The 26,250-nt window shown below is 43.4% G+C and overlaps 1 protein-coding gene across 2 annotated transcripts in view; it reads left to right on the top strand.

The window, feature by feature from the left end:
- Positions 1–26,250, top strand: part of DAAM1 (dishevelled associated activator of morphogenesis 1) — a 287,972-nt gene that overhangs the window by 211,702 nt on the left and 50,020 nt on the right. For both annotated transcript variants that reach the window (XM_067463067.1, XM_067463068.1), the window contains exons 11-15: positions 4,586–4,724; positions 7,958–8,016; positions 11,074–11,261; positions 12,429–12,737; positions 15,039–15,146. In XM_067463067.1, coding sequence (XP_067319168.1) covers positions 4,586–4,724; positions 7,958–8,016; positions 11,074–11,261; positions 12,429–12,737; positions 15,039–15,146 — 803 coding nt within the window. The remainder of the gene's footprint in view (positions 1–4,585; positions 4,725–7,957; positions 8,017–11,073; positions 11,262–12,428; positions 12,738–15,038; positions 15,147–26,250) is intronic.

Below are 26,250 nucleotides of genomic sequence, written 5' to 3'. Positions count from 1 at the left end.
CACATATTTATACATGGCTATCATGTCTCCTCTCAGCCTTCTCTTCTTCAGGCTAACCATGCCCAGTTCCCTAAGCCGCTCCTCATAGGGCTTGTTCTCCAGACTCTTTTTAGTCGCCCTCCTCTGGACACATTCCAGCTTGTCAATATCTCTCTTGAATTGTGGTGCCCAGAATTGGACACAATATTCCAGATGTGGTCTAACCAAAGCAGAATAGAGGGGTAGCATTACTTCCTTAGATCTAGACACTATGCTCCTATTGATGCAGGCCAAAATCCCATTGGCTTTTTTTGCCGCCACATCACATTGTTGGCTCATGTTTAACTTGTTGTCCACGAGGACTCCAAGATCTTTTTCACACGTACTGCTCTCGAGCCAGGCGTCACCCATTCTGTATCTTTGCATTTCATTTTTTCTGCCAAAGTGGAGTATCTTGCATTTGTCACTGTTGAACTTCATTTTGTTAGTTTCGGCCATTCATCTCTCTAATCTGTCAAGATTGTTTTGAATCCTGCTCCTGTCCTCTGGAGTATTGGCTCTCCCTCCCAATTTGGTGTCATCTGCAAACTTGATGATCATGCCTTCTAGCCCTTCATCTAAGTCATTAATAAAGATGTTGAACAGGACCGGGGACTTTGCTATATTTTTAGTTACCACCCTCTCTGGCCTCTCTTTCCTGTAAGACTGCATTTGCATTCTTCTTCTAGTCCTGTTTTGGTATCCTGCACATCTATCTTTACATACATAGGTAAAGGTAAAGGTTTTATTTATTCATTTATTTATTTGGTAGTTTTGTATACCGGTCTTCTCACCTCCATTCGAGGGACTCGGCCGGTTTCCAACATCAATATTACAGACCGTCATTAAAACATCATATTTCCCCTGACATTAAGTCCAGTCATGTCTGACTCTGTTGCGTGGTGCTCATCTCCATTTCTAAGCCAAAGAGCCGGCATTGTCCGTAGACATCTGCAAGGTCATGTGGCCGGCATGACTGCATGGAGCGCTGTTACCTTCCCGCTGGAGCAGTCCCTATTGATCTACTCACATTTGCATGTTTTTGAACTGCTAGGTTAACAGAAGCTGGGGCTGACAGCGGAAGCTCATGCCGCTCCCCAGACCTTTTAGTCAACAAGCTCAGCGGTTTAACCCACTACACCACCGGCGGCTCCCTTATACATACATACATTTCCCTTTCCCAAGCCTGGGACCTTGAGAACCCTCTTGCAGCAGCTCAGGACCCTCTTTTAAACTCCATTCAGGCCCAAGCGACCCCTTGTCCCAAAAATCCAAGAGACCCTGGCCCAGGAACCGGTTCAACATCCCCATTCCCTTCATGAATATCAACATGAACATCAGACACAATCACAGACTGAATGGGCTGATATACAACAACAACAACAACAACAACAACAACTCCCAAGGAATGCTTTTCATTCAGGGAGAATTTCATCCTAGATACCGCAGGCTGGCATCCCAGGGTTCCTTGTGTAGAATTTGCACGACGCTGCCCATTGCCTCTCCCCTAACCCTTTCCTACCCTTTCCTAAGGCACACAGCAAACACAGAGGAATTGATCAGCAGCTGAACAGACTGGAGGGGTTTGGGGGACTGATTCAACAGGATAGAAGTTGTAGTTCATCCTGCATCATGGCAGAGCACTGTGCCTCCCCCCTCCTCCCAAGAGCATTGAACCCAGCTGACAACAGATCTGGACCAAACTTGGCACACACACACACAACATGGCCAACTGTGCATACAGGCTTAGATTGGGGAGGATTGTCCCACGATTCTGGGAATTGTAGTTCACCCACATCATTATGCATTTTCAAATGAGAGCATTCATTAAAAAAACCAAATCAAAGACTGGATTTTTCCTAATAAATAGTTTTACTCAATGATGTATTGTCGAAGGCTTTAATGACAGGAATCACTGGATTGTTGTAGTTTTTTCGGACTATATGGCCATGTTCTAGAAGCATTCTCTCCTGACGTTTCACCTGCATCTATGGCAAGCATCCTCTGAGGATGCTTGCCATAGATGCAGGCAAAACGTCAGGAGAGAATGCTTCTAGAACATGGCCATATAGCCTGAGAAACCTACAACAACCCAGTAACTCAATTATATTACCTAACACCCCAAAACAAACAATGCCTTTTTCAAATAACCAGGGCACTTCCGGGTTCCCAAGATAGTAGCATTATAAAGTTGGAAAGAGACCCCAAAGGCCATCCAGCCCCACCCCTTACCATGCAGTAAGTTACTACCAAAATATTGTCAACGGATGGCCATCCAACCACAGTTTAAAAGCTTCCAGAGAAGGAAATAATGGGAGTGATAACTGATAACCGAAGCTTTATTTACATTTACCCAATTAATCTGGGTTAATTCTCACTGGAGCTAAGGGCACATTGTGGCCAAGACTAGCAACAAACAGCTTCCCAAGAGGCTTGCATTAACCTGCATTAATGGCTGGATGCAGTATTTCTGTTGGATTTTCAAATACAGTCATGCATTCTTCAATATAGCCGAGCAATTGTGCAGACATGACAACTAATAGCAGTTTATAGAGCCACTTTACCACTAAAATTATTTGGCCAGAGTCCAGTAACTAATGTATCTGAAGGGGAGGCCTATTCCATTACTTGTTGTTATTGCATTGTACAAATTATGGCAGGGTTTTCTTGACACAATATCTTCAGAGGAAGTTTGTCATTGTTTTCCTTTGATGCTGAGGAAGTATTTTTCTCAAGCTCATGCAGTGGGTTCCCATTGCTGAGCTGGGATTCGAACTCCTGGAGTCCTAATTGGTTTCCTGGAGTCCTAATTGAATGCTCAAATAACTACGGTCCCATCTACATTCAAAGCACTCCCGACAGATAACCATCCAGCCTCTGTTTAAAAGCCTCCAAAGAAGGAGCCTCCACCACACTCTGGGGCAGAGAGTTCCACTGCTGAACAGCTCTCACAGCCAGGAAGTTCTTCCTCATGTTCAAATTGATGTAGATTGAGACTCGATGAGATTGAAAAACTATAGCAAAATGTGCTATAACAGGATGTCCCTCCCACAAAAACAAATTTTGGCAGTTTAATAAGCTTTTTCCATGTTCTTAATTACTATAATAAGAGCAAAGAGGGTTTCTCTTTAATAAGAAATAGTCTCTCTCCCTCGCTACAATATAAACGGTTCTGGCCCTACTTACCTCTCCAAATGCATTTCCTCCTATGAACCGATTAGGACACTAAGATCATCTGGGGAGGCCCTGCTCTCTATCCTGCCTGCATCACAGGCGTGCTTGGCGGGGACGAGAGACAGAGCCTTCTCAGTGGTGGCCCCTCGGCTGTGGTAACGCCCTGCCTGCAGATATAAGATTGGGCCCCTCCCTGCTGGCGTTTCGGAGGAAAGTGAAGACCTGGCTGTTCAGATATGCATTTGATTAAACAGTGTAATTGAACATAGGAATGCGGAATATTTTTTTTATTTCATTTATTTCAATTACTTATACCCCGCCCTTCTCACCCCGGGGGGGACTCAGGGCGGCTTACAGAGGGGCACAATTAGATGCCCAGACTACTGACAGCAATACAAATTACAAAAACAGTTCAACAATTAAATTAAAACATCAATGCATAATAAAATAATAAAACAATCTCATAAACAATCTCAAGCTCAGGGTTCGGAGTCCAAGTATCCATTTCATTCCATTTGTCCTTGTCTAACGTCAGATCCTTAAATTAGTTATCAGAATGACCAAAAGCTTGGTCCCACAGCCAAGTCTTCAGTCTTTTCCTAAATGCCAGGAGGGAAGTCGCCGATCTAATCTCCCCGGGGAGTGAGTTCCACAGGTGGGGTGCCACCACTGAGAAGGCCCTGCTCCTCGTCCCCGCCATCCTCACTTGTGACAGTGGCGGAGTCGAGATCAGGGCCTCTCCAGAAGATCTTAAACTTCGAGATGGGATGTAGAGGGAGATCCGTTCAGACAATGGATGATGAGACTGGATTCTGATTTTACTGTTGAGGCGCTAATGATTGTTATACTGATGTTAATGAGTTATGTTATAATCGTTTTTAATTGCCCTATACTTGTTTTGTGATGTTTTGTATTGATGTTCACTGCTTTGAGTCGCCTGAGGGAACCTAACGATAATTGACAGGTGGCTTGCCCTATGATTGCAGCCAAAAGAAGCCACCTATCTGCAGAGTCCCTGAAACTTGGGACTATAACAAACATTCAATGCAAAGCATTGAGAAAAGCAGTATAGAAATAAAGTAAATAAATAAACAAATAAATTCTTTTTAATGATAAGACCAATTAGGAAATAGCATTTATAACCCAGGAACAAAAAAATGTGTTACATAGTGTTATCAGAGTCTCATGCTTGTAATGCTAGAGACAATTTTATTGGGGAGCAGATTTCTCATTTAGAGGGAAAATACTTCAATTTGTCTCCTTCGCCATTGCCACAGACCTGAATATAAAAGAGGAAATCAGGATAATAATAATAATAATAAGCCTTTGTGTGTGTATGTTGACACAATTTGCTTTGCTCATCACCCTTTTTCATTCTTCTTCTCCTTTTTAGATAAGAGAAATGGCAACACCGTTCAGTACTGGTTGCTGCTGGACCGTATTATTCAACAAATAGTTATTCAAAACGACAAAGGGCAGGACCCGGACTCGACACCCTTGGAGAACTTTAATATTAAAAATGTTGTCCGAATGTAAGTTCTTCGTCCTCTCTTTTTGAAATGCTAGAATTAGACATTTCTTTTGATTTGGGTGTTCTTTTGTTTTGTGTATTTTTGTCCAATATCATTTCCTGTTTTGTGGCTTTGGGGGCTAGAGCATGCCTGGGCAAGCCAGTAGGCTGTAAGGAATGGTAAAAGTTGAAGTCCAAAACATCTGGAGAGCCAGAGATGACCAATGCCTGGGCTAAAGTGTAGTAACCAAGCCCCCTTCTAGCATAAAGAACATGAACCAGAGTAATCCCATCAAAGGCAGTTGTGGTATTCCATCTTGTTTTCTGCCATGGTCAATGTTTCATCTTGTGGGAGCCTATAATGCAGGGCAAGAAGGCAGTATGGAAGAGGCTCTCAACCTGTGGGTCTCCAGATGTTTTGGCCTTCAACTCCCAGTAAGCTGGTTGGGATTTCTCAGAGTTATAGCCCAAAACATCTGGGGACCAACATGTTGAGAAGCACTGCACTATGGGGTCTGTTCCTCATAGAATCATAGAATCAAAGAGTTGGAAGAGACCTCATGGGCCATCCAGTCCAACCCCTGCCAAGAAGCAGGAATATTGCATTCAAATCACCCCTGACAAATGGCCATCCAGCCTCTGCTTAAAAGCTTCCAAAGAAGGAGCCTCCACCACACTCCGGGGCAGAGAGTTCCACTGCTGAACGGCTCTCACAGTCAGGAAGTTCTTCCTAATGTTCAGATAGAATCTCCTCTCTTGTAGTTTGAAGCCATTGTTCCGCGTCCTAGTCTCCAAGGAAGCAGAAAACAAGCTTGCTCCCTCCTCCCTGTGGCTTCCTCTCACATATTTATACATGGTTATCATATCTCCTCTCAGCCTTCTCTTCTTCAGGCTAAACATGCCCAGTTCACTAAGCCACTCCTCATAGGGCTTGTTCTCCAGACCCTTGATCATTTTAGTCGCCCTCCTCTGGACACATTCCAGCTTGTCAACATCTCTCTTGAATTGTGGTGCCCAGAATTGGACACAATATTCCAGATGTGGTCTAACCAAAGCAGAATAGAGGGGTAGCATTACTTCCTTAGATCTAGACACTATGCTCCTATTGATGCAGACCAAAATCCCATTGGCTTTTTTTGCCGCCACATCACATTGTTGGCTCATGTTTAACTTGTTGTCCACGAGGACTCCAAGATCTTTTTCACACGTACTGCTCTCGAGCCAGGCATCGTCCCCCATTCTGTATCTTTGCATTTCATTTTTTCTGCCAAAGTGGAGTATCTTGGCAGAAAAAATGAAATGCAAAGATACAGAATGGGTGACGCCTGGCTCTTAAACAACTAGACTTCATTAGTACATTACCTCTAATCACTGACATTTAGCTTTCCACATTTCATATTTCATAAAAGTAAAAATAAGTGATTTAAAAAAAATTACTTTCTGCTTGGCCATAAAATTACATTGGAGAACCTAGAAATTCCTGGAGAATGTTCTAGATTCTTCAATATGATGTTCTAGGTCCTCCTAGAGAGGTGTTCTCTAGGGCTCCTTAGTTTTTCCCCACTCATGATCTTTTTCCACCTGAGATTTTTTTTTTACATGACCCCAGGTATATAATATAGGTATAAAATGAAACACTTACTAATACTAAGCTAGTGTTTGCATGGCTAGCTAAACAAGCCTATTTTCCTTTGTGTAGAGCACAGCTGAAGCATTTTCTGCAAACTCCTCTGTAAACACTGCACTTAGTTGCTAACAGATTTGTGTAAATGGGTGACATTCATGAACCTTTTACCCTTGCCAAATTTGTCATGACCCCATCATTGAGCTAAAAGGACTCCATTTGGGATTGGGAACCCACAATTTAAGAATCAGTATTCCAGCTCACTAGATCTTCCACCGGAGGTTGACCATAGTGTTGCACTGGAGGACCTAGGCCATCGACACTGCCATATAAAACCCAGATTATCTGCTTTGAACTGGATTATATAGAGATGTAGACTCAAATAATCCAGTTCAATGCAGATAATGTGGATTATCTGCTTTGGTATCCTGGATTATATAGTAGTGTAGAAGGGACCCTAGTCATTCCCTTAGATAACATTTTAACGAAAACCACAAATAATCAAATCCACAAAAGTCAAACATGTAAGTGTGGAAGATCAGCTGTATTATGGCCAGTTGGGTCTGAAAGACTGCTTTCTTTTCTAAAATATTTTGAAGACATTTAAATTAGAAATCAGCCGTTATTTCCTGTTAAAAAAAATTAGATAATATTAAATAAATAAGATTAATTTCCAAATAAGAAAATATTAAATTAGAAATCAACTTTTATGTCCTATAAAAGTTCAAAATCAACCAATAAATAAGATTAATTGCCAAATAAATTTTTGATTGTTCACTAGAACTATGGAAGATCTCTTCGGGGAAAGAAAGTTTTATTCCCTTCCTCTCCCGCCAATCATATTATTATTTATTTATACCCCACTTTGTATCTCCCAAAGGAGACTCAAAAGCAGCTTAACATAAAAGTATTGTCAAAGGCTTTCATGGCCGGAATCACTGGGTTGTTGTAGGTTTTTTCGGGCTATATGGCCATGTTCTAGAGGCATTCTCTCCTGACGTTTCGCCTGCATCTGTGGCAAGCATCCTCAGAGGTAGTGAGGTCTTAACATAAAAGCATCAGCATGCAATTTTAAACATACAAATATGGCAGCATTAAACAGGATTAAATATAAACACTATTTAAAAATTCCTAATTAAAAAACATTAAAATATATTCAGAGTTCCCGCCAATCAGTGTATTGACCAATCGCGTAAATTGAATCACGTGCTGCTAGTCAAGCATTAGAGCTGCCATCTTGAAAGTAACTTGAGAGGATTCCATGCCTTTCATTTCCAACATTTCATAGCTAAACTTTTCAACCCTTGATGGGTAATATTCATTTTAGTTAGTATTTTCCATCTGACCACATCTTCCTAGTCTCTTTTGTTCGCTGAATAACTGCTCTTTGAAAAATCTGGGAATACTTAATGAAATCCAATTGTGTTCAAGGTAGGGATGAACGAACCGAAACCTGCTGTTGCCATTGTGAAATATTTCGCGGGAGGGAGATGAACTAATTAAGACCAATACATATGGAGACAATCTTCTGGGATTTGCTTAATCCTCATTTTTTGGGGGGAGCCTTGTTCTTGCAAAATGTGCGGTGCTTATTGTTTTCCGGAGGGAATCACGACTCTCTTCTTTTCTAGGTTGGTGAACGAAAATGAAGTGAAACAATGGAAAGAACAAGCGGAAAAAATGAGAAAAGGTGAGTGGGGGAAATGTGTTTTTGTTATACTTTCTGGCGCTTCCTAAAGAAGGATGGGTTCAAGGTGGATGGAGTACGCAATCAGTGGATTATGTATTTATTTATTTATTTATTTACAGTATTTACATTCCACCCTTCTCACCCCGCAAGGGACTCAGGGTGGATTACAACGCACATATACATGGCAAACATTCAATGCCATAGACACACAACATATATAGACAGAGACACAAAGGCTATTTAACTGTCCAGCTTCTTGAGGGTATCCTTTTTGAATTCTGGCCACTGGGGGAGCTGTTGCGCCACCATCCACTTGTGACACAGATACAGTACTTCCTCATTCTTTTGCACGCTGCTGGAAAGTTTTATGGCATTGTAAATTAGTTAAATTAGCCTCCCCGTATAAACGGTACCTACATTTCCTACTTGACAGATGCAACTGTCTTTCAACACTAACTGGTGCTCCTTACAAAGAGAGGTCAACCCTCCTGTTTAAGGAGCTCCATTGGCTGCCGTTTACCTTCTGAACCCAATTCAAGGTGCAGGTGCTCACCTACAAAGCCCTAAATGGTTTGGGACCTGCCTACCTGCGTGACCACATCTCCAATTATGAGCCCACGCGTTCCCTTTGTTCATCCGGAGAAGCCCTGCTCGCGATCCCTCCTGCGTCGCAGGCGCGTTTGGTGGGGACGAGGGACAGGGCCTTTTCTGTGGTTGCCCCCCGACTTTGGAACACCCTCCCCAAAGACATTACACTAGCCCCCACGTTGGCACTCTTTAGGAAGAGCTTGAAGACCTGGCTATTCCGATGTGCCTTTCCAGAATAAGAAACTCCAGCATTATGTCCCAGATGCACTTTATTAGAGTTTTAAGATTCTCTGCACATTGCACTTACCCTGAAATCCGACATATCACCTGTCACACCCAGCATTTTTTAATCTGTACCCATTACTTGACCCGACCCTAGTTTTTATTGTGTTATGGTGTATTGTTTTGTTGTTCTATTGTTTTGCTTTAATGTTTTTGCTTTTGCTTTCAGTTGTATTTGTTATGCTATTATTTGTTGAGGCCTTGGCTTTTGTAAGCCGCATCGAGTCCTTCGGGATATGCTAGCGGGGTACAAATAAAGATAATAATAATAATAATAATAATAATAATAATAATAATAATAATTCAGGCTTCAAAGGTCGACAGCACGCTAGACAAATGCTTGCTTGTCAACACTCCAACCCAGATTGGCTTCGAACTCATGACCTCTCGGGCAATAATGATTTTAATGCACCTGACTCCCAACCAGCTGCACCATCAATAACCATGGCAACATGGCATAGATGTGGCATCATATACAGGTTGGGTATCTATTCCCCAAAATGCTTCAGATTCGAAGTTTTTTCCAGATTTAGGAATACCTGCATTTGCTTTTACACGCATAACAAAATATCTTGGAAATGGGAAGCCACCTAAACAAGAAATTAATTTATGTTTCATGTACATACAGCCTAAAAGGTAGTTTTATGCACAATAGTTGTAATAATTTTCATAACAAGGTACATTGAACTCTGGAAAAGTGTCACCATCTTAACTGAAATTTTGGGGATTTTTGGAGTATTTTGGAGTTTGTTATTCGGAATAAAGGATGCTCAATCTGTACAGGAAACAAAAGCAGCTGTAGGATAATCATGAACAAAAGCTTTGTGTAAGGTCCCTCTTGAAAAAGAAGTTGGAAGGGAAAGAACAGTCGAGGTCTAATTCTGAAGTCATTGAATGCATCTACACCAGTGATTCCCAACCTTTTTTTTTTGACCAGGGACCACTTTGACCAGGAACCACTCTCCAACATTAGTACCAAAAGGGTTACGAATCAGATTTTGGACAACTTTAGATTTGATTTTGTTATTTGGGGTGCTTATTCAGAAAATTTCATTGGATGGATCACATCAGCTCGCTCTTACCTACAAGAAGCACTGCATGAACATCAAGCAAAAAGTGGGCGCTAGAAACAATATCATATGAAAGCTGACTGGCACAACCTGGGGATCACAACCAGATACAGTGAAGACATCTGCCCTTGCGCTGTGCTACTCTGCTGCTGAGTATGCATGCCCAGTGTGGAACACATCTCACCACACTAAAACAGTGGATGTGGCTCTTAATGAGACATGCCGCATTATCACGGGGTGTCTGTGCCCTACACCACTGGAGAAATTACACTGCTTATCCGGTATTGCACCACCTGACATCCCCTGGGAAGTAGCAGCCAATAGTGAAAGGACCAAGCCAGAGACATCTCCAGCTCATCCCCTGTTTGGGTATCAGCCAGCACGTCAACAACTTAAATCTAGAAATAGTTTTCTTAGATCTACAGAGACACCCCAGCAAGCGAGAGTCCAAAAGTGGCAGGCCCAAACCCAGCACCTCAATTCATGGGTGATACCAGATGAGAGACTCCCCCCTGGGCACACAGAGGACTGGGCGACTTGGAAGGCGCTGAACAGACTGCGCTCTGGCACAATTATTTCATTATTGGTTATTTTTATGACAGAACCAACTAGGAACTGCCATTTATAATGACATTTTGGAAGTTTTGTTAGTGTTCTGAAATTTTCACCACCAGAACTTTAGCAACACTGTAGAAGCAAAGCACCAGCGCCCCCTAGTTTTCACCACCAGAATTTTAGTTTTGTAAGTACTTTAGAACCATTTAGAGCCATGGATTGCACATGCCTAGCAAACACTATATTTTCACAGTGGAGGACCTGGGGTCTCAAAACACATCCATTTGTAGGTCTCCGTAAGTACTTCAGTGCTATCCTGTGGTATGCTTGGGTGGGAAACATAGAATAGAATACCACTCTCCCCACCACTTCTGGGGAGAGGTAATGGATATCAGATCCGTGGATTTAGAGTGTTGGATATCAAATCCGTGGATTTAGAGTGTTGGATATCAAATCCGTGGATTTAGAGTGTTGGATATCAAATCCGTGGATTTAAAAAGTCACACTGTAATTAGTATTGTGGAGAAAGATGTGTCAAACCTTCTTTTTTCCTTTTCAAAAGAACATCATGAACTCCAGCAGAAGTTGGAAAAGAAGGAACGGGAGTGTGACGCCAAGGCCCAGGAGAAAGAGGAGATGATGCAGACCTTGAACAAGATGAAGGAGAAACTTGAGAAAGAACTATCGGAGCATAAACAAGCCAAACAGCAAGTGGTAGACCTCACGGCACAGATCCACGAACTCAGCAGGGTGAGGCCACGGAATGGGTTCTCTTCGTCATTCCTGGGTACAAGGAAAATGGGCCAGATTTCCATACTATTTTAAGACCACTTGCTGCAGGGGGTTGACTTAAAAATGGGGTTTGAGGCCACAAACACAGAAAATTATTCTCATTCTGAAAATAAGGACGTGCCTGAGGACTTGTTTACACCAGCTCTATAACCCAAAACAGTCCAGAAGTTAAACCCGATTGTCCAGACAACATTGAAGGACCTATGGTTCTTAATGCGGGGTGAAGAACTGAACTGAACCAGTTTAGCCCTACATTGAGTAAAGTCTGGGGCTGCTCTGGAGTTTTGTCCAAACCCCAAAACAGCACTGCGTTTTGTGGTGAGAGTGGCCAACAAATGATGTCCAACGCAAACCATTGTGGGAAAAGGGGATGGATCAGGATCAGGTCGCCTCCATCCTGCAGCAGATAGCAATAGAGCAGTGGTTCTCAACCTGTGGATCCCCAGGTGTTTTGGCCTACAACTTCCAGAAATCCCAGCCAGTTTACCAGCTGTTTGGATTTCTGGGAGTTGAAGGCCAAAAACATGTGGGGACCCCAGGTTGAGAACCACTGCAATAGAGGTTATGAGAATTGACATCAGCAATGGTTTCCATACTATAGAATAGAATAGAATCGGTGAACGTAAAGGTTTCCCCCTGATATAAAGTCCAGTCGTGTCCAACTCTGGGGGTTGGTGCTCATCTCCATTTCTGAGCTGTAGAGCCGGCATTGCCGGTAGACACCTCCAAGGTATTTGAAGTCTAAAACACCTGGAGGGCCAAAGTTTGCCCATGCCTGGAGTAGATGCTCCCATAGACAATAGTGCTTCTTAGCTTGGTGAGTTTACATACTAATGACAAAGATATGACTGCAAGCATGACTGCAAGCATTGATCAGTGTCTGGGAAGACCAAAGTTTACCCAGGCCTGCCATAGAGTCACCCCAGACCCCTGCCATAGAGTCACCCCCAAACTTTGGCCCTCCAGGTGTTCTGGACTTCAACTCCCACAATTCCTAACAGCCTACCAGCTGTTAGGATTTGTGAGAGTTGAAGTCCAAAATACTTGAATGGGCCAAAGTTTGCCCATGCCTGGCCTACATCCCTTATCTTGACTGTATCTTTCTCCTGTTGCTTGTTCTTGCAGAGAGCGATCTGTGCTCCAGTACCTGGGGGCCCGCCTTTGCCTCCTGGTGCTCCCGGGGGCCCGTTACCTACGGCCGCTTTGGGGTCTCTCCTCCCGGTTCCTCCACCACCTCCACCTCCAGGAGGATTCCTCCCACCGCCACCTCCACCACCGCCTCCTCCGGGTGGCCCCCCGCCTCCACCAGGACCCCCTCCACTGGGAGGACTGCCTCCGGCTCCAGGAGCCCCGCTGGGGCTGGGACTCAAGAAGAAAAACATCCCACAGCCCACAAACGCCCTGAAGTCCTTCAATTGGTGCAAGCTCCCTGAGGTAAGGCACATTTCAATTATGTCAGAACTTCAGTTCAATTGAGCATCATGCAATTTCAATTCCATCACACAGGGATGGAGAATCTGTGGCCTTTAGACTCTTTAATTCCATCAACCCTAATCGGCATAAACATCAGAAACTGTCATCCAACCGTGTTGTCGAAGGTTTTTATTGCCAAAATCACTGGGTTGCTGTGAGCTGTATGTCCATGTTCAATTAGTAGTCTCTCCCTCTCTCTCTCTTGCCTTGTTTCCAACAAACCTCACAACCTCTGAGAGGGCCTGCTATAGATGTAAGCGAAACGTCAGGAGAGAATGCTTCTGGAATATGGCCAAACAGCCCAGAAAACTCACAGCAACCCTGTGATCCAACCCTTCATTTAAATCTTCTACCAACCATGGGCAAATGTCTTAGACATTTGGAGCAATTGGCTTGGTTCACTGCATCTCTCTATCCCACCCTTTCCAAAAATGTATCCTATGTTCCTGCTATGACGTACACGCATGTCTACATTTTGTTGTTGTATGCTTCATGTATTTTTCTGACTTGTGGCAGAGGAGGTTATCTTGGCAAATTTTATTCAGTGCAGGTTTGCCTTTGCCTTCCTTCATCTTGCAAAACTTCCACATTGATTGATATGTTGAATTTCCTTTGGCATGCCCAACCTAAAATTTAGTTTTAATTCATTTAGTATATCTGTTTATCATGTTAATCATCCTCTTTTGCTCATTATATCTCCTGGATCATGCTTCATAGGTGCCAAAATTAATTTGCTTGAAATTGAAGTGAAAGTTATAGCTATGTTACTTGGCATCTGGTTTTCTTGGTTATTGGATTGTTGTAAGTTTTTCAGGCTGCATGGCAGTGTTCTAGAAGCATTCTCTCCTGACATTTTGCCTGCATCTATGGCAGGCATCCTCAGAGGTTGTGAGGTCTGTTGGAAATGTTTCAGTTGGCCAAGCAGTTTTCAAAGTCTGGCTTCTTACTGCCTGGGGGAATCCTTTGTTGACAGGTGATAAGCTGTTCCTGATTGCTTCTTGTCCTGAGCTCCCTGTCTTTATTTATTGTCTGGATTTTAGAGTTTTTTAAATACTGATAGCCAGATTTTGTTCATTTTCATGGTTTCTTCCTTTCTGTTGAAATTGTCCACATGCATGTGGATTTCAATGGCTTCTCTGTGCAGCCTGACATGGTAGTTGTTGGAGTGGTCCAGCGTTTCTGTATTCTCAAATTATATGCTGTGTCCAGGTTGGTTCATCAGGTGCTCTGCTATGGCTGACTTCTCAGGTTGAATTAGTCTGCAGTGCCTTTCATGTTCTTTGATTTGTGTCTGTGTTTGGTGGCCCCTATATAGATTTGTCCACAGCTGCATGGTATATAATAGACTCCTGCAGAGGTGAGAGGATCCCTCTTGTCCTTTGCTGAACGTAGCATTGGTTGGATGTTCTTAGTGGGTCAGTTATTGTTGTTAAGCATCTTCAGGTTGATGTCAACATAGTGTGACCCTAAGGCAGGCCTGCACAATCTGCAGCCTTTCAGGTGTTTTGGACTTCAGTTCCCAAAATTCCTGGCCATTGAACAAACTGGCTAGAGCATCTGGGAGTTGGAGGCCCAAATACCTGGAGGGCTAGAGATCTGCCCTAAGACAAATCTGTCATGGAGCTATTGTTGTTTTTGACCAGAGGGCTGCAAGTTGTGAGGGCCTGCCCTAAGACAAATCTGTCATGGGGATGCTCTTGTTTTTGACCAAATTTGGGCAGAAGGGCTTGTCCTTGCCTTTCTCTAAGGCTGTGAGAGTGTGGCTTGCCCAAGGTCAATGTGTTTTCATGGTCTAGAAAGAATTCAAACCTCATTTCTAGAGTCGTGGTCTAATGCTCGAATCAGTATACCACATTAGTTGTATACACCCAAGGTCATTTGTTGTTGTTTTTTTTTACAGGGGATGGTTTTATGAAAATTGCTGTCTATAAATGTATCAGTAACTTTTATTTAAATTAACTAAAAATGTGGAACATAGCCAAAAGTGACATTTCTTCGGGTTGTTGTAGGTTTTTTTGGGCTATATGGCCATGGTGTAGAGGCATTTTCTCCTGACGTTTCGCCTGCATCTATGGCAAGCATCCTCACTATCTCTGAGGATGCTTGCCATAGATGCAGGCGAAATGTCAGGAGAAAATGCCTCTAGACCATGGCCATATAGCCCAAAAAAACCTGCAACAACCCAGTGATTCCAGCCATGAAAGCCTTCGACAATACATTGACATTTCTTCCCTCTTCTGCCTATTTTCTCTCTGTGTCTAGAACAAGCTGGAAGGCACCGTGTGGACTGGCATTGATGATGGCCGAGTGTTTAAGGTGCTGGACCTTGAAGACCTTGAAAGGACGTTCTCTGCGTACCAGAGGCAGCAGGTAATGTGTATTTCTGGGCTGTCCAGGTAACCCCTTCTACCTCCCTTGGGAATCAATGGAATGCACGTGTTCATCATCTTCAGTTTTACTTGTTAGCACCATTTTGATTTGTCATGCCAGCTGAGTTCAATGCATCCATGGTTTCAAATTTTGGTTTGCGACCCGTCAAGAAAGGTCATGGCAAATGCGTGTGCCACTTGACCATCTTTCTTTATTGGTTAAGCATGCTTTTTGGAATGAATACAGGTGACAATCTCATTAGGAATGATGAAAAAGAACTAACGGTGGAGGTTGTTGCATGTGAATAATCACTCCTTCCAATTTTATGAATGTGTTTTTAGAGTTCATATTTCGATCTTAATCATTATTTTTTTAATGAAGCCACATTATCTTTAACTCTTTGGTAACATAGTTAATTTCAGAATGCGTTGGTAGCATATGAAGGATGAAAAAGAATGAATGATTCAATTTTTGTTAATGAAAAGACTTGATATTCTCCAGGTTCGGCCAAATCTGAGCAGTTGGAGAGTGCAACTTTAATTAGCAGGTTGGCTTGTGTACACTGAGGGTGCCAGCTGGTAAACACATAAAGGGATCTGCAATCTGTCTAGAGTCTCTGGAGTAAATTTCCTTTGCCTCCCTTGTGTATATTATTATATCTCAGTACTTTCTTCCAATAGGAAGTGTGAATTAGCCTGCACATGACAACTTCTGCTGGGAATAGTTCAATACAGCCCCATATCTTCAGTCCTCATAGAATCATAGAATCAAAGAGTTGGAAGAGACCTCATGGGCCATCCAGTCCAACCCCTTGCCAAGAAGCAGGGATATTGCATTCAAATCACCCCCGACAGATGGCCATCCAGCCTCTGTTTAAAAGCTTCCAAAGAAGGAGCCTCCACCACACTCCGGGGCAGAGAGTTCCACTGCTGAACGGCTCTCACAGTCAGAAAGTTCTTCCTGATGTTCCGATGGAATCTCCTCTCTTGTAGTTTGAAGCCATTGTTCTGCGTCCTAGTCTGCAAGGAAGCAGAAAACAAGCTTACTCCCTCCTCCCTGTGGCTTCCTCTCACATATTTATGCATGGCTATCATATCTCCTCTCAGCCTTCTCTTCTTCAGGCTAAACATGCCCAGCTCCTTAAGCCACTCCTCATATTGCTTGTTCTCCAGACCCTTGATCATTTTAGTCGCCCTCCTCTGGACACAATATTCCAGGTGAGGTCTAACCAAAGCAGAATAGAGGGGTAGCATTACTTCCTCCATACATTTAAGATACATATCTAAGGAAAATATGTGTAACCTACTTGTATAACCTGTAAGCCCTAAACGGTTCCGGCCCAGCTTATCCCTATGAACTCTCCAGGAAGTTGAGATCGTTTGAGGAGGCCCTGCTCTCGATCCCGCCTGCTTCACAGGCACATCTGGGACCCTCTCAGTGGTGGCCCCTTGGCTGTGGAACTCCCTGCCTAGGAATATTAGATTGGCTCCCTCCCTCCTGACCTTTCGAAAAAGAGTGAAAAGCTGGCTCTTTGAGCAAGCGTTTGGAACTTCAGCATGACCAGATAAACTCAAATTGGAATGTGAACTAGGAACGGCTAAGACGATGGAACGGTTGAGGATTTGAACAAGAAGACATAGTTTTTAGAATTTTTATTGTTATTGTTATTGTTTTTACAGTTTTTAAATGTTTGTAATGTTATTTTTTTTTGTTTTTAACCGATGTATGTACTTTTATATGGCATCTAATTGTGCCGATTTGTACGCTGCCCTGAGTCACCTTCGGGCTGATATGGGCTGGATAAAAGTGACCAAAATAAATAAATAATAATAAATAATTAGCATATGGGCCCCCTGGTGGTATAGTGGGTTAAACCGCTGAGCTGCTGAACTTGCTGACCAAAAGGTTGGTGGTTCGAAGCCGGGGAACGGAATGAGCTCCCGCTGTTAGCCCCAGCTTCTGCCAACCTAGCAGTTTGAAAACATGCAGATGTGAGTAGATCAGTAGGTACCACTTCTGCGGGAAGGTAACAGCGTTCCATGCAGTCATGCTGGCCACATGACTTTGTAGGTGCCTATGGACAATGCCGGCTCTTCGGCTTAGAAATGGAGATGAGCATCACACCCCAGAGTTGGACACGACTAGACTTAATGTCAGGGGAAACCTTTACCTTTCTTGCTTATTTATTTTTATTTTTATTTATTTATTTGGAGTGCTTCTTCCCCGCCCTTCTCAACTCCCTAGGGGGGACTCAGGACGGCTTACAAAAGGCACAATTCGGTGCCTAACAATTCACAAAATATGGTACAATATACAATACACAATACACAAATTTACCATATAATGTCAACAGTTATAACTAATTAAAACAATCAAACAGTATACTAGCAGCAATAAAATCATCTTGTGGTCAGTGTTTGCCAATTCATAGTCCGTAATCCGTCTAGCATCGTCATTATCCTTTCCAACTCTGGTCGTCATTGATTGTCTTTGTCCATCTGCCAGCTTACCCGAAGGCCTGGTCCCATATCCAGGTTTTTAGCTTCCTTCTGAAAGCAAGGAGGGATGTTGATGACCTAATCTCCCCTGGGAGTGCATTCCACAGGCGAGGGGCCACCACCGAGAAGGCCCTGTCTTTCATCCCCACCACTCTCACTTGTGATAAAGGTGGGGCCGAGAGCAGGGCCTCCCCAGCAGATCTTAAACTCCGAGGTGGGACGTAGAAGGAGATACGTTCGGACAGGTACGCTGGGCCGGAGCCGTAAAGGGTTTTGTCGGTCAAAACCAGCACTTTGAATTGTGCTCGGAACTGGATCGGCAGCCAGTGGAGCTGACATAGCAGGGGGATGGTATGCTCCCTGTATGACGATCCGGTGAGTAATCTAGCTGCCGCCCGTTGGACTAATTGAAGTTTCTGAACAGTCTTCAAAGGCAACCCCACGTAGAGCGCGTTGCAGTAATCTATTCGGGATGTAACAAGAGCATGGACCACCGTGGCCAGCTCCGACTTCCCAAGCTTAGCATATTTATTATTATTTACTATATTTATATACCACCCCTCTCACCCCAAAGGCACAGATGCACATGCACACACATGCATACATACACACAGTCAGACATCTAAATCAATGCAGTGCGACTATCCATAGATAGAAGCTATTTCCCCTACAAAAATTCCAAAAACCAGACCTTGATTTTGCCTTTTGATATAAGGAACACCACTTTGCACAGCATTGCATATAATGGGATTTGAGCATCCATGGATTTTAGTATCCATAGAAACCAAACCCCAATGAAAACCAAAGGTCCACTGCACTGTTTTTGGAAAATCCCCGTGTTTTCAGAAATATTTCTCTGGGAGTTTGTCTTATGGCAAGTATATCCACTCAAGAGCAGTTTGTGTGGTGTTTGTGTCTATTGTTGTGAGAAAGGGCACAAATGGGTATGAATCAATATTTCTAATTGGATTTGCATTGTCGAAGGCTTTCATGGCCAGAATCACTGGGTTGTTGTAGGGTTTTTTTCGGGCTATACGGCCATGGTCTAGAGGCATTCTCTCCTGACGTTTCGCCTGCATCTATGGCAAGCATCCTCAGAGGTAGTGAAGTCTGTTGGAACTAGGAAAAAGGGGTTTACATATCTTGTCTGCTGGAGCTAGGTGTGAATGTTTCAACTGACCACCTTGATTAGCATATAATGGCCTGACAGTGCCTAGAGCAAACTTTTGTTGAGAGGTGATTAGATGTCCTTGTTTGTTTCCTCTCTGTTGTTGTGCTGTTGTAATTTTAGTGTTTTTTAATACTGGTAGCCAGATTTTGTTCATTTTCATGGTTTCCTCCTTTCTGTTGAAATTGCTTGTGAAATTGTCCACATGCTTGTGTATTTCAATGGCTTCTCTGTATAGTCTGACATGGTGGTTGTTGGAGTGATCTATTTGGATTATTCTTCATGCAAGGGAGTATCCGAAGTGCAGGGAATCAAAAGTGTGGCATATATTTGTATGTGTGTGTGTGAGAGAAAGAATAAGTGGAGCAAGCAAAGCATGGAGCAGAGGTGTTGAGGGTTTCAAATGCTGGGGTTAATCAGCTTTGTCTTGTCTGCCAGAGTAATCTCTTGGAGAGGCAGAAGACTCAGGCACTCTTTCAGGAGAAGGAAGAGTGCCAACAAGTAAGCCCTTTGGAAGGCGCAAACGTAATCTTTTCCCGGTGCTAATCTGGGAGCGGAGTGGCCTTCGGTTTAAGAACGAGGTCAGGAGTCAAAAGTTATCTGGCACCAATGTCAGACTCACTTTTGCTCTTCATTTCCCCTGCGACTTCTGATGTGTTAAAGCTCAGACACATCAAGCCACGAAGCCAGGGGTCAGCTGAACATATGACGCTGCCTGGGGGAAATAGCCAGTAGCTCTATAAAGCTTTGGTTAAAGAACGTAGGCCTAGAAGTCCCTTAAACGTGAGCATTCAAAGGACTGAAGCTGGAACTATGTATCTGAAGACATCACATCTAAACGGTTCCGGCCCAGCTTACCTGTCCAAATGTATCTCTCCCTATGAACCAGCTAGGAGCTTAAGATGTCTGGGGAGGCCCTGGTCTCTGTTCCGCCTCCTTTGCAGATGCGATTGGCGGGAATGAGAGACAGGGCCTTATCAGCGGTGGCCCCTCAGCTATGGAATGCCCTCCCTAGGGATATCAGATTGGCACCCTCCTCCTAAAATTTCAAAAAAGGGTTAAAACCTGGGTTGTTATAGGTTTTTTCAGGCTATATGGCCATGGTCTAGAGGCATTCTCTCCTGACGTTCCGCCTGCATCTATGGCAAGCATCCTCAGAGGTAGTGAGGTCTGTTGGAACTAGGAAAAAGGGTTTATATATCTGTGGGATGGCCAGGGTGGGACAAAGGACTCTTGTCTGCTGGAGCTAGGTGTGAATGTTTCAACTGACCACCTTGAATCATAGAATCATAGAATCAAAGAGTTGGAAGATACCTCATGGGCCATCCAGTCCAACCCCCTGCCAAGAAGCAGGAATATTGCATTCAAATCACCCCTGACAAATCACCCCTTGATTAGCATTTGATTGCCTGGCAGTACCTAGAGGTGATTGGATGTCCTTGTTTGTTTCCTCTCTGTTGTTGTGCTGTTGTAATTTTAGAGTTAAAACCTGGCTTTTTGAGCAGACATTTGTAAATGCAGTGTAACAGACTAATCTAGATCTATGTTGTTTTGTTAATTTAGTTATGCTGTTTGTATGTTTTGGTGATGTTGCTTGGAAACCGCCCTGAGTCCCCCTCGGGGAGATAGAGTGGTATATAAATAAAGTTTTATTTTTATATTATTATTATTATTATTATTATTATTGGACCTTCAAGTCATTTTTTATTTATAGTGAGCTAAGTTTTCTTGGCAAAATTTAATCAGAGAAGATTTTGTCTTTCTTTGAGGCTGAGAGAGCGTGATTTGCCCAAAGTTGCTCAATGGGCTTCCATGGGTGATTTGGGGGTGCAAACCCCAGTCTTTTTGGGCACATCTACACTGTGGAATTAATGCAGCTTGACACCACTGTCATGTCTCAATGCCAAGGGACCATAGGAGCTGTAGTTTTGCAAGCCTTTTCTCTTCCAAAGAGTGCTAGCATCCCTAGAGTACTATTCCAACACTGTGCATTTCCCACATAAACCTGTATGCACAATGAATGTGCATCTGTGCATTGTGTTGCATTTTGGCTCTCTAGAGAGGTCCAACTCATGCTGCCTCCCTAGTTCTAGATTTTCATGTATTCAGAGAGCATGCAAATGGACCTGCTGCTTCCAATGCAGGAATTTGTCACCGGTGACACACTCTTGTCCTTCTCTCTTTCATTCCCCTTCGTACAAAGGACGCTGCTCCTTTTGTATGCTCAGCTCAGTTCATTCCATTGTGGGGCTTTTTGTGCAAGTAGCGTTTGTTTCCATTGGACGCTGGCAGCACTCCAGCTACTGATCGGAATGCTAATGCATCGGTCGCTTTGAGAGCTTAAATTTCCCCGATAATTTAGACTGAAATATTTATAGGAGATAGTCACAACTTAAAATAGGTGCAGCAAGCGCATACAGAGCATTTCAATTCCTTTCTCCAATTAATGCGTCAGTGACACCCACAGCAGAAAGTTGCCTTTCGGTTTGTTTCTTCAGTCAAAATATTAGGCTTTTCCTTTACATCCAAATTAAGGTGGAATGACACAACTATCGGGCGTTCTCCATTTTCCCTCGTAATTTCATAATTCCACCCAAAAAGAATGTGCATTTAACGGTGCTGGTAAATCCCCATATCCTAGTCTCCCGGTCAACAGAAAACAAGCTTGCTCCCTCCTCCCTATGATTTCCCTTTACATATTTATACATGGCCACCGTGTCTCCTCTCAGCCTTCTCTTCTTCAGGCTAAACATTCCCAGCTCTTTAAGCCGCTCCTCATGGAGCTTGTTCTCCATACCCTTGATCATTTTAGTCACCCTCCTCTGGCCACATTCCAGCGTGTCAACATCTCCTTTCAATTGCGGTGCCCAGAATTGGACACAGTGTGATTCCAGGTGTGGTCTGACCACGGCAGAATAGAGCATGGGTAGCATGACTTCCCTGGATCTAGACCCGTGATGGTGAACCTATGACACGCGTGTCAGCACTGACACACATGGCTATTTTTGATGATGCGGCTGTATGCGGCCACATGCGGCCGCATACAGAGAAGTACCAATCTAATTCCATCCTTAAATTTGGAAAAGGCTCTACAAATTTAACATCTGCACGTTTGAGCATTGTTCACTCCATAACTCAGCCTGGAAAATACATTTTTCTTATTTAAACTATAAATATTGCAAAATTATGTTTTTTCTCTCTCGAAGTTGATACCCCACCCAAGTTATGCTCTGGTTTATGGCAAATTTTGACGCACCAAGCTCAAAAGGTTGCCCATCACTGATCTAGACACTAGACTCCTATTGATGCAGGCCAAAATCTCATTGGCTTTTTTAGCTGTTGCATCACATAGTTGGCTCATGTTTAACTTGTTGTCTACGAGAACTCCAAGATCTTTTTCACATGTATTGTCAACGATTTAATGGATCAAAAGAAATTTCCATAAAAGGGTGATACAAAAGGATTTTAGATTGGAAATGGAGTTCCGGTTCGGTAGCATGACTTCCCTGGATCTAGACACTAGACTCCTATTTATGCAGGCCAAAATCTCATTGGCTTTTTTAGCTGTTGCATCACATTGCTGACTTACGTTTAACTTGTTGTCCACGAGGACTCCAAGATCTTTTTCACACGTATTGTCAACAATTTAATGGATTAAAAGAAATTTATGTAAAAGGATGGTACAAAAGAATTTTGGATGAGAAATGGAGTTCCAAAGCTCATTTGGAGACCATCCATAGGAATGCCCCATTCTTGAACGTCACTAAAATGATATAACACGGGCGAATCTGACAGATCCCATCCCACCTGTAAAAAAGCAGCCGTCACTTCCACGTGAATCCGGAGCTCAGAAGGTGGTTTCTCCTCAACTACAATTCCCTCCCCATCTCTAAATACTTTTTAAACAGTTTACAGACAGATCACCCACAGGCAGCAGGCGGAATTCATTTTGCATCATATGTTAGCCTACACTAAACTCTTAAAGTATGTAGAAACAGAAGTGGAACGTGCAGCTGATAAGATCCTTAGAGAACTTAGAGTAGAAAAGACAAGAGAGGTGATATGATAGCAATCTTTCAAAAATAAAAAAGGATGCGAAACAATGCTTCAAACTACAAGAGAGGAGATTCCATCTGAACATGAGAAAGAACTTCCTGACTGTGAGAGCCGTTCAGTAGTGGAACTCTCTGCCCCGGAGTGTGGTGGAGGCTCCTTCTTTGGAAGCTTTTAAACAGAGGCTGGATGGCCATCTGTCAGGGGTGATTTGAATGCAATATTCCTGCTTCTTGGCAGGGGGTTGGACTGGATGGCCCATGAGGTCTCTTCCAACTCTTTGATTCTATGATTCTATGATTCTACCTGAAGGGATGTCATGTGGACGATGGAGTCAGCTTGTTGTTCCGCTGCTCCAGGAACTAGAACATGAGCTTATGGATTTGGATTACAAGAAAGGAAATTCCACTTGAACATTAGGAAGAAAGTCTTGATTGTAAGAGTTGTTTGATACTGGAATAGAATGCTTCAGAAGTGATGGACACTCCTTTGTAGATCTTGAGACAGAGGTTGGATTTCCATATTTAGGGAGTACTTAGGTTGTGTATTTCTGTATGGAGGGAAGTTGAACTAAATCTCTCTTGTGGTCCCTTTCAGTTCTATGGCTCAATTGTCATTGTCCCTTCTACCATAGGGAGACACCACTGAATATGACCCAATAGTTTTGTCTGTATCCAGCTATCATTGATTTGGATTTTTGTGTTTAATCAAACTATTCTAAACACCCCAGAAAGTTGTTGAAAGCTTTCATGGCCAGAATCACTGGGTTGCTGTGAGTTTTCAAGGCTGTATGACCATGTTCCAGAAGCATTCTCTCCTGATGTTTCACCTGCATCTATGACAGAGGTTGTGAGGTCTGTTGGAAACTCAGAAAATTGGGTTTATATATCTGTGGATTGCTCAGGTGGGAGAAAGAACTCTTGTCGGTTTGAGGTAGGATGCCTGCTATAGATGTGGATGAAACATCAGGAGAGAATGCTTCTGGAACACAGCCATACAGCCTGGAAAACTCACAGCAACCCCTAAAAGGTGTTGAAGAATAAATGAATTGTCAAAGGCTTTCATGGCCAGAATCACTGGGTTGCTGTGAGTTTTCCAGACTGTATGACCATGTCTCCTGATGTTTCACCTGCATCTATGGCAGAGGTGGTGAGGTCTGTTGGAAACTCAGAAAATGGGGTTTATATATCTGTGGATTGTTCAGGGTGGGAGAAAGAACTCTTGTCGGTTTGAGGTAGGATGCCTGCTATAGATGTGGATGAAACATCAGGAGAGAATGCTTCTGGAACATGGCCATACAGCCCTGAAAACTCACAGCAACCCCTAAAAGGTGTTGAAGAATGAATGAATTGTCAAAGGCTTTCATGGCCAGAATTACTGGGTTGTTGTGTGTTTTCCGGGCTATATGGCCATGTTCCAGAAGCATTCTCTCCTGATGTTTCACCTGCACCTATCAAGGCATCCTCAGAGGTTCTGAGGACCTCACAACAACCCGGAAAACACACAACAACCTCTTGAAGGATAGCAAATAAGGGGTGGGAGTTGTAGTTTTACCCAGTTTTAGCCTTCTCTGCCAAAGAGTGTGGGTGCCCCTCCATACTACAACTCTCAGGATCCTGTAGCACTCAGTCATGGCAGTTAAAGTGGTATAGAACTGCATTAATTCTCCAATGTAGACACATCCTTAGTCTTTAAGGTGCTACAAAATCCCTTTGTATGCTGATCTTCCAGACCAATACAACTGTCTTTGGATAGTAAATAATGCTTTACACAACCTACAAATTAATTAAACCGAAATAGGCTTGTGTTGAGAAAACATCTAGCAGATAGCACGCCCCATGTTAATTAATTTGGGTACGTAGCATTGGAGTTTTTTGTGCCTGAGGCTGTGAAAGGTCTTGAGCTAGCTTTGTTGTTGGTCATTCGTTCAGTCGTCTCCGACTCTTCGTGACCTCATGGACCAGCCCACGCCAGAGCTCCCTGTCGGCCGTCACCACCCCCAGCTCCCTCAAGGTCAGTCCAGTCACTTCAAGGATGCCATCCATCCATCTTGCCCTTGGTCGGCCCCTCTTCCTTTTTCCTTCCACTTTCCCCAGCATAATTGTCTTCTCTAGGCTTTCCTCTCTCCTCATGATGTGGCCAAAGTATTTCAATTTTGTCTCTAGTATCTTTCCCTCCAGTGAGCAGTCTGGCTTTATTTCCTGGAGGATGGATTGGTTGGATCTTCTCGCAGTCCAAGGCACTCTCAGAACTTTCCTCCAACACCACAGTTCAAAAGCATCGACCTTCCTTCGCTCAGCCTTCCCTAAGGTCCAGCTCTCACATCCGTAGGTTACTACAGGGAATACCATGGCTTTGACTAGGCGGATCTTTGTTGCCAGTCTGATGTCTCTACTCTTTACTATTTTGTCGAGGCTGGACATTGCTCTCCTCCCAAGAAGTAAGCGTCTTCTGATTTCCTGGCCACAGTCTGCCTCTGCAGTAATCTTTGCACCTAGAAATACAAAGTCTGTCACGGCCTCCACAGTTTCTCCCTCTATTTTCCAGTTGTCAATCATTCTTGTTGCCATAATCTTGGTTTTTTTTATGTTTAGCTGCAACCCAGCTTTTGCGCTTTCTTCTTTCACCTTGATTAGAAGGCTCCTCAGCTCCTCCTCGCTTTCAGCCATCAGAGTGGTGTCATCTGCATATCTGAGGTTGTTAATGTTTCTTCCAGCAATTTTCACCCCAGCTTTGCATTCATCGAGCCCCGCACATCGCATGATGTGTTCTGCATACAAGTTAAAAAGGTTGGGTGAGAGTATGCAGCCTTGCCGGACGCCTTTCCCAATCTTGAACCAGTCTGTTGTTCCATGGTCAGTTCTTACTGTTGCTACTTGGTCCTTGTACAGATTCCTCAGGAGGGAGACAAGGTGGCTTGGGATGCCCATCCCACCAAGAACTTGCCACAGTTTATTATGATCCACACAGTCAAAGGCTTTAGAATAGTCAATGAAGCAAAAATAGATGTTTTTCTGAAACTCCCTGCCTTTCTCCATTATCCAGCGGATATTGGCAATCTGGTCTCTCGTTCCTCTGCCTTTTCTAAACCCAGCTTGAACATCTGGCAACTCTCGCTCCATGTATTGCTGGAGTCTTCCTTGCAGGATCTTGAGCATTACCTTACTGGCATGAGAGATAAGGGCCACTGTACGGAAGTTTGAGCAGTCTTTCGCATTTCCCTTTTTTGGTATGGGGATATAAGTTGATTTTTTCCAGTCTGATGGCCATTCTTGTGTTTTCCATATTTGCTGGCATATGGCATGCATCACCTTGACAGCATCATCTTTTAAGATTTTAAACAGTTCAGTTGGGATCCCGTCGTCTCCTGCTGCCTTGTTGTTAG

This window comes from Anolis sagrei, chromosome 1 (assembly GCF_037176765.1).
Source record: "Anolis sagrei isolate rAnoSag1 chromosome 1, rAnoSag1.mat, whole genome shotgun sequence".
Classification (NCBI taxonomy): Eukaryota; Metazoa; Chordata; class Lepidosauria; order Squamata; family Dactyloidae; genus Anolis; species Anolis sagrei.
This window is presented reverse-complemented; position numbering and strand designations above follow the sequence as displayed.